At 42.3% G+C, this 12,812-nt stretch overlaps 1 protein-coding gene across 1 annotated transcript; it reads left to right on the top strand.

Moving 5' to 3' along the window:
- Positions 1–4,526: 4,526 nt before the first annotated feature.
- LOC306856549 (junctional adhesion molecule-like) lies at positions 4,527–8,295 on the top strand. Its single transcript, XM_079395898.1, has 4 exons — positions 4,527–4,630; positions 7,246–7,590; positions 7,683–8,039; positions 8,126–8,295. Exons 1-4 carry the CDS (start codon positions 4,540–4,542, stop codon positions 8,245–8,247), a joined length of 915 nt encoding a protein of 304 aa, XP_079252024.1. The 5' UTR covers positions 4,527–4,539; the 3' UTR covers positions 8,248–8,295.
- The last annotated feature ends 4,517 nt before the right edge of the window (positions 8,296–12,812 follow it).

Here is a 12,812-nt window from a genome sequence, read left to right as displayed (position 1 = left end):
ACAATAGCATGAATCTAAATGGGGAAGCTACACCCTTAGTGGCAGCAAATTCGCTACAACAAGCATGTTGTGTACTACAGACTAGTGTAAACTAGTGGTAGTCTGGTCGGGGAAGCATGCACCCTGCATCAAGCTCCGCTGCTGAAGTGGCAAAACAGGATAGAAAACACGAGGACAATTAAATGCAATATTAACCTTTATAGCAGTCATGAGAGAGAAGGAGAAGCAGTTACATAGATTCCATAGATCTTTGCGCATCTAAAATGTCTTTGAATAGAATAGAGGCTCATCGGGACAAGCGTGAGGGTGAAAATTCAGATACCGGGACATGGAATAAAAAAGGACAAAAAGCTGTATTAGTACGAGCAATAACAACTGGAATGCCTTTAGATTCTTTGTCAGACTTGGAATGTTTAAGGGAAATTGTCAAATACAGCTCTTTGAAAGTGACATCCGACACCGTGAGATCATATGAAGGATTCAAATATTTGTTATGTGTAGTGAATTCCCCCACCCTGAGAAAACCAGAAAAAGCACAAAGAAACACAGCCTCCAAACGTGTACCCCGTCTTAGTCTATAAACTAATTTTTGAACAAGAGAGAGAGTAAGTGGAATGCGCTTGTCGTTGCCTTTTGGTGCTTCTTTTTTAATGCCGTCAAGTAGCAGACGAATAGAGGGATGTCCCAACAAGCTGCAGACGGAAGGATCCAAGCATCTTAGATGAAACTGAATGCCTGAAATCTGACTTTTAATAGAGGAAGGCTGCATTTATTTATCTAGATGACAAGGCATGATATATGAACATATAATAGCAATGTTGACATCCAAATGTAAGTCTGACAGAGAAAAACATTTTTTCACGCCACTGAACACTGAAAAGGTGCCACTGAGACGGGTGAAGCAGCATGACTTTAAATGCATCAACGATATCAGCTTTGCCCAGCCAAGCGCCCATCCCAGCTGTTTTAATAAACTGAATAGCATTATCTACCGAAGCATAAAACAGAGAAACATTGGGCAATGGAATCAAGCTGTTCATGCTAGGAATATGCTCGTTGTTGTGAAGAGCTGACAGGTCTATAATTAAGCACTTTTTCCCCCGAATATTTCCTTGTAGCTACACCTATTGTGTTGATTCGAAAACAGGAAAAGGAGAGCTATCAAAGGCTCCGATCATATATCCTTTCTCAACCTCTTCAGCCAATAGACTGTCGACTACTTCGGGTTCTTTAAGAGCTGACTGAAAATTACAGACGTGAGATTTATTGGGAAGGAGAGTTAAACCAGCCAGAAACTTTTACAAGTCCAGATATCAAATAATTCACAAAACATCGATTAGGATGCTTCTTTAATGCTCTGTCGAGTTCAGGAACATTGACAGGCGTAGAAGGCTTTATTCTTTATTTTTCACAACACGCATTCTTCGTGGACACACGGACTTGGGATGCCCGTCTCCACAATAACCGCAAGCATGAATAAACTTACAATTAGAAAACCTGCACACACTTTCATTGAAATGATAACACATGGGAGTATGGATCATAGGGGTAAGCTTTTCTTCAGCATCTTCTTTTGGTAAGCGGTCGGATGAAGTAGAGGGTTTAACGGATCTCGAGCATAACGAGGGAGTGTGCGTTAAGGAACCGCATAGGGAGCAAGACAAGGCGCGATGATTGGTAAAATGTCTGCTTATCAGAGCCAAATCTACTACAGTCCAGTCCAGTCTTTGATTGAACCGTTGAATGTACATGGCAGATTTCGACGAGAAAGACTTATGATATTCGTAAAAAATAGTACCGCCATAGGTCATTGCAAGGTTTGAAATTATGGCAAGATAAGTGTCCAGTTCGGCCTTACGATTTGGATACATTTCACAGATGACATCTCTAAACACACCAAAAGCAACGTTAAACTCAGGCATGGTTAAACTATTTGACAGTCTCTGGTTGTTATCTTTTAACAGTACAGATATATCTCCACAGTCTGCTAGAATTTGAACCCGCAGCTGAGGAGAGATGGCAGCGGCTGGTGGAAAGAGGGGAGCTCCAGTGGCAGGAGCTGGAATAGCCATAGCTAGAGACCTGCGCGGCAACAATTCCAGATCGAAAAAGAAGGCAGATTTTCTAGTGTTTGAATCCTGGCGTCAAGGTTGGAGTGGGAGCGTTGGATGCTCTGGAGGGCTGTCATCATGGGATCCTCTGCCGACTGAACCTGGGAAATGTTGTCGGATCTTTCGGTACTTCTCCTTTTCGGAACAGGAGCATTAGTGGAACGGGAACTGTGCTTTCTTTTCGCAGTGACCTTCCTGCCGCTGGATGGTGTTGAAGTTGATGGGTTTGGAGGAATTTCTGAGAGATTTTCCAAGAGAAATTTTTAAAGTTCTTTGTGATTTATCCCCAGAGGTGCCTGAATATTTTGGCTATGTAAAGTAGCAAGTATTTTCTCAGCGGGCCAATCTGCGATGAGTAGAGTTGGCGTTTTATTGGCCAGACGCGAACTTCTGCGAACAGAGACTGCCGCATCATCTAGATCAGAGGTCCCCATCGCGACCCACTAATTTGACGATTTCATGTTAAATTAGTAAATAAAAGATTGCTCTGATCTGTCATATAGGCTATTAGGGCTTAAACAGATCGCAGTTGATCCGTGATATACAGACCAGCGCTCACAAGAATAGAGCCATGTTTCAGACAGCGTGGCATACCAATTTGTTTCCTCTTTCATGTATCCTTGCGTTTACGAATCATATGCATGGGGGTTTGCGGTTACGTCGCAATACTGGAAATATTTCTGTTTTAAACCATAAAGGAGAGCCGATTGATATCACACAAGCAACGTGCAAACTTTGCGCAATAGTTATACCGGTGAACGTCTTAACTTCTGTCATACAGAAAGTGAAAGTTAAAAAAACCCGCTGCATTAACAGCACATATTCTCTCAGAAACGACAAGAGACGAATCTACTTCAACATATGATGTTTCATTAACAAGGTTCGGGAGGAGCACGATCAGATAATCAGTCTGGCCCAGGTGCAGCTCGTCAGCTAATCACCTTAACAAGCACATCAGGTGTATATATATATATATATATATACAGCCAACTCACCTCTGTTCTATGAGCACTCGGTTTTGCTCCTTTGCTATCATATCACAGACGCATCTTTTTCTGGAAAATGAAAGAACCTGGACCGGGGATTTTTCGTATCCTCCATCTCAATCTGCAAGCTCTAGGCTCACTCCTTTTCCGTCAGTCACCACCGCCGAGCACCAGGCTTCATCGCAGCCAGTGCTCCGCTCCACCAGCCACACGCTCTCCACAATGCCGAGGCTTAACCTCACCTCAACCGACATCCTCGTCTCATTCGGCCATTCCAATATATTCTCCGATCGGAAGTGGACAGTATTTAAGCCTGAAGCAAACGCTGATTTATTCTGACGAACCAATCTCACGGAGGGCAAACAAAGCGGATACATGTGATCTGTTCGTTACACTGCAAATTAGCCTGGGAAATTAGCCTCACTCCTAAATCCACTCCAGGCGCAAAGCGGCCAGTAGATCGAGCAAAGCCCCGATCTTGCCTCACTCTCCACCATCATCGTCCCAGTTCTCACCGCAGCAAAACCTCACTCGGCTCTTCTTTTCTCCGCAGTTCTTCCGGCCGCAGTGCCGTATGTAGCCGGACCTCCAGCTCTCTTTGAAACAGTCCATTTTAAATGAGCCTTGGCCCACAGGACACGACAGCGCTTCTGGACCATGTTCACATATGGCTTCCTTTTTGCATGATAAAGCTTTAGGTGGCATCTGCAGATGGCACGGGCTGAGATTTCCCTTACGCACAGAGATTTCTCCTTTTGATAATGTTATGCACTGTAGATTATGAGATTTGCAAAGCCTTTGCAATTTGACGTTGAGGAATGTTGTTTTTAAAGTATTCCACAATCTTTTTATCCACTCTTTCACAGACTGGAGAGCCTCTGCATATCTTTACTTCTGAGAGACTCTGCCTCTCTAAGACATCCCTTTTATAGCTAATCACGTTACAGACTTGATGTCAATTAACTTAATTAGTTGCTAGATGTTCTCCCAGCTGAATCTTCTCAAAATGTCTTGCTTTTTCAGCCCTTTGTTGACCCCGTGCCAACTTTTTTGAGACCTGTAGCAGGCATCAAATTTGAAAAGAGCTCATTTAGTGGATAAAAGTGTAAAATTTCTCAGTTTAAACATTTATGTTCTCTATGTTCTATTGAGAATAAAATATTGGCTCATGTGATTTGAAAGTCTTTTAGTTTTCATTTTATTAAAATTTAAAAAGCGTCCCAACATTTCCAGAATTCGGGTTGTAATAGAGTGCAGTTTCGGGCAGCTCCCTTTACAGATGCATTACATTTGTCATAGTCATAGTATACCATTTAATTAGAACAGGTTTATCTGGATTAGATGCAGTTTCACAAATCTCTTCCTTAAAATCAAAACAAAAGTAAAACATGTTTCAACAGCTCGTCTTCATGTGTCTGATCGCACACTTGACCGACACACTGATGATCGAGACAGATAACTTGACAAAACTTCAGCTCAACATGGACCTGCTTATGTTCTTTTTTGTGGCTATTGTTCCTGTTATATCTGATGGTATGTACATAGCTTTTCTTTCTATATGCTGATTCTAAAGAAAAAGCACAGAATAAATTATGTACAAATTAAAACATACAGTATCAGTCAAAAGCTTCAAGTGTCAAGCACACGTTCCTTCTTCCGTAGGCCCGGTTTCACAAATGGTGCTTAGCTTAAGCCAGGACTAGGCCTTAGTTAAATTAAGATATTTAAGCAACTTTTACAAAAATGCCTTAGAAGAAAACATTAAGGTGTGCATCTTGACACAGAACAATGACACTGACATATTTTAAGATGTTTCAGAGCAAGATATTTTCAGTTGAGACCGCTCAAACATGCATTTTAATCTGGGACTAGCTTAAACCTTGTTTGTGAAACCGGGGGATAGTGTTTAAAATCAGTAAAGTAAAGACGGCCAGCTTTAGGTATATCTCTCCTGTTTTACTCATCACCTGTTCATCCTGTGATGTATACAGTTTTCAGCAGTTGTGTTGTTTGCTGATTTCTCATATATAATAAAACTTCTGATCACAAGGTTTTTGAAAGTCACTAATTTTTTATTTAATTTATCTCTCTCCATGTTCCAATTTACTTTAAGATAACTGTTTTGTTACATATTTAGACAAATTTATTATTTATTTTTTTACGGGGAAGTAAGCCAGCTCGAATTTGAAAATCAATTTTGCAACTCCTTAAACATAAGGGAACCCTACAGCAGACAGTTGCTAAGATCACTGGCACCTCTTTCTCTTCCATCCTGGACATTTCCTTGCACGATGCTAGCCACCAGCATTGTGAAGAACCCCACCCATCCCTCCCACAGTCTCTTCCAGCTCCTGCCCTTAAGAAGACTGTACCAGAGCATCCAAACCTGCTCTGTCAGACTGCTCAACAGCTGCTTCGCGCAGGCTGTGAGAGCCCTCAACTCCAATCACCCCACTCCCCTCTGAACCCCATCAAACCGGTACATCCTGAACCAGAAACATTAACACTCCCACCCCAAACAGGCAGGGTAAATCACCAGCAAACTGAGCAATAGAGGCAAGGCAGAGACAGAGTCGAGAAAGCAGGCAGAAGGTCGAGGCAGGCAGCGAGAATCAAAAGTCCAATAAACAAATCCAAGTCGGGGCAGGCAGAGAATAATCAGCAACGTAACACAGTCCAGGGTCGAGAGGTACAAAACAAAACACGGGTAATAACGCTCAGAAATGACAGCCAGGGCAAATCAAGACTTCGCAGTGAGGTGCTGTGTGTGAATGGCTTATATGTGTGTGTGTTAATGAGGTGCAGGTTTGGAGTGCAATCAGTCCCAGGTATGAGGCATGATGGGAATTGTAGTCTGAGGTGGCTTGCAACAGTTAGTGTAGTGCAAGAGTTCATGTGGTGAGCAAGTGACCTCTGGTGGTGAGTAAATGGAAGTTCATGGCCAGGATTCGTGACAATACGTTTACATAGGTTATATAGTTTTATGTAAATTTATATAGGTTATGTATACATTTGTTTTTTTATATTATTATATGCCTATACTGTATGTAGAACCTAGGTCATGTGAGGCACATTTCGTTTCCGTGTATGTCTCCACATATAGCGAAATGGCTAACTCTCTGGACACTTAGGGTGCTTTCACACTAGCACTTTTGGTGCGCACCCGGGTTCGATTGATGTCAGAGTTCGGTTCGTTTGGATGATGTGGACGCTGTCTTCCTACGTCGGGTGCGTACCTGCGAACCGTACCCGAGTCCGCTTAAAAAGGTTGGTCTGGGGTATGGTTCAAGTGAACTCTGGTATGGTTCGCTGCTGATGTGAACGCAATCGTACCAAATCACGGAAGTGAACCGCTATTAATGCCGTATTATTTGATAAAAATGTGTGTTTGTGTGTGTTTCACTCACTTTCCTGACGAGCGTGATTGACGCGCAGCAAGCAGAAAGCTGTATGTCTAATTTCTGTTCGCTTTCAGCCATCTTTAGAGCATTTGCAGTACATTTGTAAGACAGACATAAGTGCTTTATACACTGAAGCGTTGTAAACAAAACGAACTGTTCAAAAACGTAAATATATAAAAGTGCAGAGAGCAATCTTATGCATTTTGCCACCTTCTCCCACGCCGTCGTTACTAAGCAACGGGATAAACAGCCGCTAGCTTGATGACGCAAACGAACCGCGGTTCTGACCCAAATAAAATAAGGTGGCATCCATTTAATAAATTTGAATTAAAATGATAATTTACACTCAGTACGTTATTATTGCATACTGTTTTATAATGTACTACAATACTGAGGTGCAGATAATTGCCAATATTTGCAATAAGTAGTATAAATAGCAGAAAATCTTGCTATTTTAACAGTGTAAATAGAATCCATCGCTATTTGCACTTAGTGTAAATAGCATCTGTCACTAAAAAAATATGCTATTTGCACTTGGTGTAAATAGCATCTATCGCTATTTACACTTAGTGCAAATAGCCGCTGCCATAAAATAATATGAACGCAGTCCAGCGGGGGCAGGGGGAGGGGGGAGCAAACGAACTCAAGCACCCTTAAGCTAATCCCCATCTTTCTTCTTATTCTCTTATGTGCTAAAAAATCCAATAAAAGAAATGTGAAATAATTTATCTCTCTCTGTTGCCGCAGGGTTGACTGTGCACGGTCCCTCTGGTCCTCTGGTTGCTCCTCTGGGATCTTCAGTGATATTGCCATGTTTTGTTGATAAGCCCTTAGCAATGGAGAATCTGGAGGTGGAATGGAGAAGACCAGACTCAGAAACTCTGGTACATCTGTTTCTGGATGGTAAGAGTCAAACAGAAGCCCAGCAGCAGGATTATCAGGATAGAGCTCATTTCTTTACAGATCAGATTCAACATGGAAACTTCTCCCTCCGTCTGGACAAACTAAGAGCTGAAGATGAGGGTCAGTATAAATGTAATGTTTATATTCAGCAAGAGTCTGGAGAAACTGTGGTTGAAATAAAAGATGTTGGTGAGTAACAACTAAAATAGGTCTATAGAAATATTACAACTAAACTTTATACTATATATTTCATATTGTGTTATTTACACTGCTTGTTTCAGAGCGTTTGCTAGTATCAGGATCGAGTCGCTCCATATCAACTTCTGTGGGTGAGGACGCCACTCTAAATTGCTCTGTAGACTCTCACATCCCACCTGAACAAATTGAAGAGATTTCATGGAAGAAAACCGATGAAGATGGAGATATTCTGGTTCTGCTCTACCAAAGCAACAAGACTTTATCAGATGCATCAGATGAGCAATACAGAGACAGAGTTGAGCTCTTCACTGCGGAAATCCCCAAAGTAAACTTCTCTCTCAGACTGAAAAGTGTCAGAACTGAGGACCAAGGAGTTTACACGTGTCAAGTGTTTGCTGGAGATTTATCAGGCAGTGTAACTGTAGAACTGGAGAGACTGGGTGAGTCATGGATATAAATAAACAATAAATGTGTAGAAGAATAGTGCTGTGCTCTCTTAAAAACTGATTTCTGCATTTTCTTTAAGGTTTCTCAAGTTCACACACAATGGTGTTGATTCTTTGTATTACTGCATCTGGATCTGCACTTCTGCTCTGCTTTAAAATCTACCGCACATCATCAACAAATGAGGGTATGTTCAAATGGTGAATGTACATCTTCACTGAAATAAATATGTGTAGCATACACTGAAATATGATTAATACTGTATTTTCAGTTTTCTTTAAAATGAGCTAAAATAACACTATTTGTTGCCTTATGACTGTACAGTACAGTTCTGTAAAACTGTGTTCTACTTAAATAGCAATAATAATGCATAATCAAAATACAGGTTTGAATATAGTTTATAGTCTTGACTAAGTTCAACTAAAAATTGGTTTAAAATGAAGAAATTAAATTTGTGAGACCACTTAAAATCAAAAAGACACTCTTTCAGTGTTTGTGTTTATACTCATGCAACTTTCACAATTTAGTCACGATCAAGTCACGATCAATGGTCAGATAAAGTTACGTTACATTTGCATGTACATTTAGGCATTTAGCAGATGCCTTTATCCAAAGTGATTTCCAAATGAGAACAACAAAACAGCAATAATATGGAAGTGCTGTAACAAGTCTCGGTTAACCTATAGCACAATACACCTAGCAAGGTTTTTTCACCAAGTTCGCCAACATTACAACAAAAGCACTAATTATGTCACAATATAGTCAATAATCTGATGAATTTATAAAGATGAAGTGTTAAAATTTACACAGTAGAAAAGTATTGCTACACAAAGTCTAGAGTGAATCTATTATGCAGAAAATAACTTAAGTATTCAGTGTTGTTCACTCTGTAATTCTATTTACAAAATGAACAGTTTCTGGTCCTTGTCGCTGATTAGTGAATAGCAGTATTTTATTTAAGGCAGTGGCTATTTGCACTAAGTGTAAATAGGGATAGATGCTATTTACAAAACTCCCCAGTATAACTTTTTTTTATTTTTGCCACACTCTTGGAGCGGGGCTCCCACATCAACACTGGAGTGAGGCAGGGTTGCGTGCTGTCACCATTCCTCTTTCTCCTCATCATGGATTTTATCATGCGACGTCCACTCACCCACAGTGACCTCAGTGTACAGCGAAGAGATGGAAGACAGTTTGCAGATTTCATTGCTTGGATCTACTCAACGATCACTCTGCGAGCTAACGGCTGTGCTGAAAAGAGAAGCTAAAAAAGCTGGACTCAGGATTAACGTCCAAGAGCAAGATCCTCCTCATAGGCTATGCCCACGTAGTTCACATTTTCCACAGTGATCCAACCTCTGGGTGAAGTTGATCAGTTTACTTATCTTGGTAGCATTGTGATGGTGGGCCGCGGCTCAGACCGGGATGATGTCAACTTGGGAAGGCCACGGCATTTATGCAGCAACTACAGCCGATCTGAAAGTCAAATACAATTGCCCTGGGAATTGGGGTCATCGGATGCAAAATTCACTTCTCAAGTTGTTTGAACATAAATGTGTGTTGGAAGTGTGTGTACACATCCATCCTATAATGATCCCCCCCCCCCCCCCCCCCCGCGTCTGCTGTATCGACTCCAGTGTAGAGGAAGAAAAGGTGTCTCAGATTAAGCGATTGAGGTGTTCTGTTGTTGGATGTAATAATGAATATAGCAGTCGTCATTTACTCCATACATCTGAGCTGCTGAAGACGTAGAGGTTTAACGTTACTGTCGCTTTGAAGGGAATGTGCCGATCCCCAATCTGCCTAAATGCGTCTGTTCGCGCGAGTCATTTGCGAACCAGCTTCATCTACAGAAGAAGCGAGTATAAGGGTTTTTATGAATCTTTGCAAATCGCCTTTCCTAATAATGTGCTAGTTTGCCAGTTTCGCGGCTAAAGTAAACAGTACTGCTCGTCACCCCACCGAAGAGAGGGGCGGGGTCAGCAGAGCTCATTAGCATTTAAAGCAACATGGACTAGAATGGCTTGATGAAAACAGAGCTGATTTTGACAGGGTAAAAGGGTGTTTTTACCCTTCCATTGAGAAATTTTAACCAAATTATGTTATAGACTTTTCATTAAGACCCTAAAGAACCATATCAACTTGTGGAAAATGGGCATCCGATGACCACTTTAAATGGCAGTCGTCATTTTCACAGCCATTTATGCAAGTGAGACCTGGAAATCATCGGAAAGCATCACTAAACGTCTAAACCATACCTGTCAACACTCCTGTTTTTCCTGGGAGTCTCCCGTATTTCACACCCATCTCCTGCCCCCCTCCTGTTTTGCTATTTTTCCCGGGAAACTCCCGTAATTTGCATGCCCCAAACCTAGTTATATGAATTATGACATCAATATTTTATTCCAAGGTTGTCCAGTTGCCAGATCTTGTATGAAACGCATCACCTCACACTTCTGCTATTGAGGTGGGATACAGGTAAGGTTAGGGACAGGTTTGGTGGTATGGGTAGGTTAAAGGGTGGGTTAAGGTGTACAGTGTAATAGGTTAAGGTCAACAGTGTAATTATAAATGTAATTACAGAAATTAATTACAGATGTAACTACGTATAGGTACAATGTAAAAACATGTATGTACACAATAAGTGCATTGTACCAAATGATTAATTTAAATGTAAGTACATGGGTCTCCTGGATTTCCGTACACAAATGTTGACAATTTAATTTCAGGTTTGGTCTAAACATGTTAACAACCAAGAAATACACAGAAGAACTGCTACTTACCCCTTGCCCAATGTGGTTTACGGGCTATATTCTTTGGTTAACCTGGGAAACATTACCAAAGATGGCTATGTCATGGATGAAAAAAACCTTTTCACTAACAGAAATTCTTTCCAGTATCTTATTGAAAAAAATAGTACATTTTAATACTGCAGTGCTTTAAAAATGTAAACTTTGAAAATTAGGGTACATTATGATATGCAAATTTGAAAGATGTGATACATACAGCTACTAGAGGTCAGGAAAGATGCCAGTGTCTATTGGCATTACTATTATAACAGGCAGCGATGCTCCAATGACTGCACAAGTCAACATGTTATGTGTGGAATGTGTAGGGTACACTGAAAAAAAAAAAAAAAAAAAAAAGTCTTGTTGACTAAGGCTGTCAAAAAAAAAATTAATTTCGAATATTCATCAAATTTAAAATATAAATCCACATTCGAATGCAAAAACGTTGCTCAATGAATGCAAACTACATTATTCATTTCGGAAAAAGAGAACATTTGTTACGGGGTCGGTGAGACATGAGACGTGCGGATCCATTTGCAAGGCTTTATTGGAAAACATAGTCGTAGTACAGGCAGGGTCAATGGGAGCAAACCGGTATGGCATAGGTAAGACACAAGAGCAATCGTGGGTCGACGATCGGCAAACAGTATCCAAACAGGGCAAGGCAGAGAGAATAATCCAGGAACACGGGCAGGAATCAAAACACAGGAAATCAAACAAGAAATACTAGGAACGATGATTTGTAAGGTAGCTGGGCTAGATAATACTCGGCGTTATCCGAATGGAAGTCCCAGGTTTATATAGTGTGTGATTGGGTGATGGTGATTGTGAAATGGTTCTCAGGTGTGGGCGTGATCAGTGTGAACAGCTGTGTCATGGCAGTGGCTGATGGGAAATGCAGTTCGACAGAGAATGGTAACAGTACTGTGGTGTAAAAGTCATTATGGTGAACGAATGACCTCAGGTGGTGAATGAGTGGAATTGCATGGACCAGATTCGTGACATAGCTCCCCAGGGCGGAGCAGGCGTGACCGGAGCCCCCCAGGGCGGAGCAGGCGAGACCAGAGCCGAAGGCCACCACGGCGGAGCAGACGGGACTGAAAACCATGGCAGAGTCTGAAATCTGAGAGAAACAGAGACAGACAACACAGGAAGAGCAGAGACAGACAGATCCCCCCTGGGTGGAGCAGGAGACCCCCAGAGCCAGACAACTGACCACCACGGCGGAGCAGACAGAGCCGGAGCCCACCAGTGTGGAGTAGACAGGGCAGAGGATCTCCACAGTAGAGCAGACTGATCAGGAAACCATGGCAGGATCAGAGATCTGGGGAGAACAGAGACAGACACCACAGGGAGAGCATCCATGGTCTCAAGAGCCGTGGCAGGGCAGGATGGGGATTCATAGGCGGCCTCCGTAGCTGTGGCAGGGCAGGACGAGGATTCACAGACGGCCTCCATAGCCGTGACGGGGCATGACGCGGATTCGTAGGTGGTCTCCATAGCCGTGACAGGGCAGGACGAGAATTCATAGACGGCCTCCATGGCCGTGACAGGGCAGGATGAGGACTCACGGGTGGATACCACTGACACCTCTATAGATTCTGCAGCAGATGCCGCCACCTCTAGAAGTTCTACAGCAGCACTCTTGGGAGCTTGAACCAATGCAGAGAATTCAGTGACTTGACAGGTTGGGAGTGCATCACTGGGCGCCACCACTATGCGAGGAACTGAAGAGAGTACCACTGTTTCAGGAGGTTCTGCAGCATGCGCCACCACCTCTGGAGACGTCACAGTGGACTTCGCCACCTCGAGCAGTTCTGTGGTGGTGTACGCAGCCCAAACGCAACATAACGCGATCCCCATCATGGGAAGCGCTTCAGATAGGGAAATCAGTTCAAGAACAGAAGGGTTGGAGTGAGTGGATTTGGGGATACCAGCTGCGCGTACAGACACCAGTGGTGCATCCCTCACGCTGGACAC

This window comes from Barbus barbus, assembly GCF_936440315.1.
Source record: "Barbus barbus genome assembly, chromosome: 3".
Taxonomy (NCBI): domain Eukaryota; kingdom Metazoa; phylum Chordata; class Actinopteri; order Cypriniformes; family Cyprinidae; genus Barbus; species Barbus barbus.
This window is presented reverse-complemented; position numbering and strand designations above follow the sequence as displayed.

Excerpts from the sequence above, each read along its gene's own strand:
- LOC306856549 (XM_079395898.1), top strand. The coding sequence starts at position 4,540 with ATGATCGAGACAGATAACTTGACAAAACTTCAGCTCAACATGGACCTG. Across the intron at positions 4,631-7,245 it reads TGTTCCTGTTATATCTGATG|GGTTGACTGTGCACGGTCCC; the intron begins GTATGTACATAG and ends CTGTTGCCGCAG. Across the intron at positions 8,040-8,125 it reads TGTAGAACTGGAGAGACTGG|GTTTCTCAAGTTCACACACA; the intron begins GTGAGTCATGGA and ends ATTTTCTTTAAG.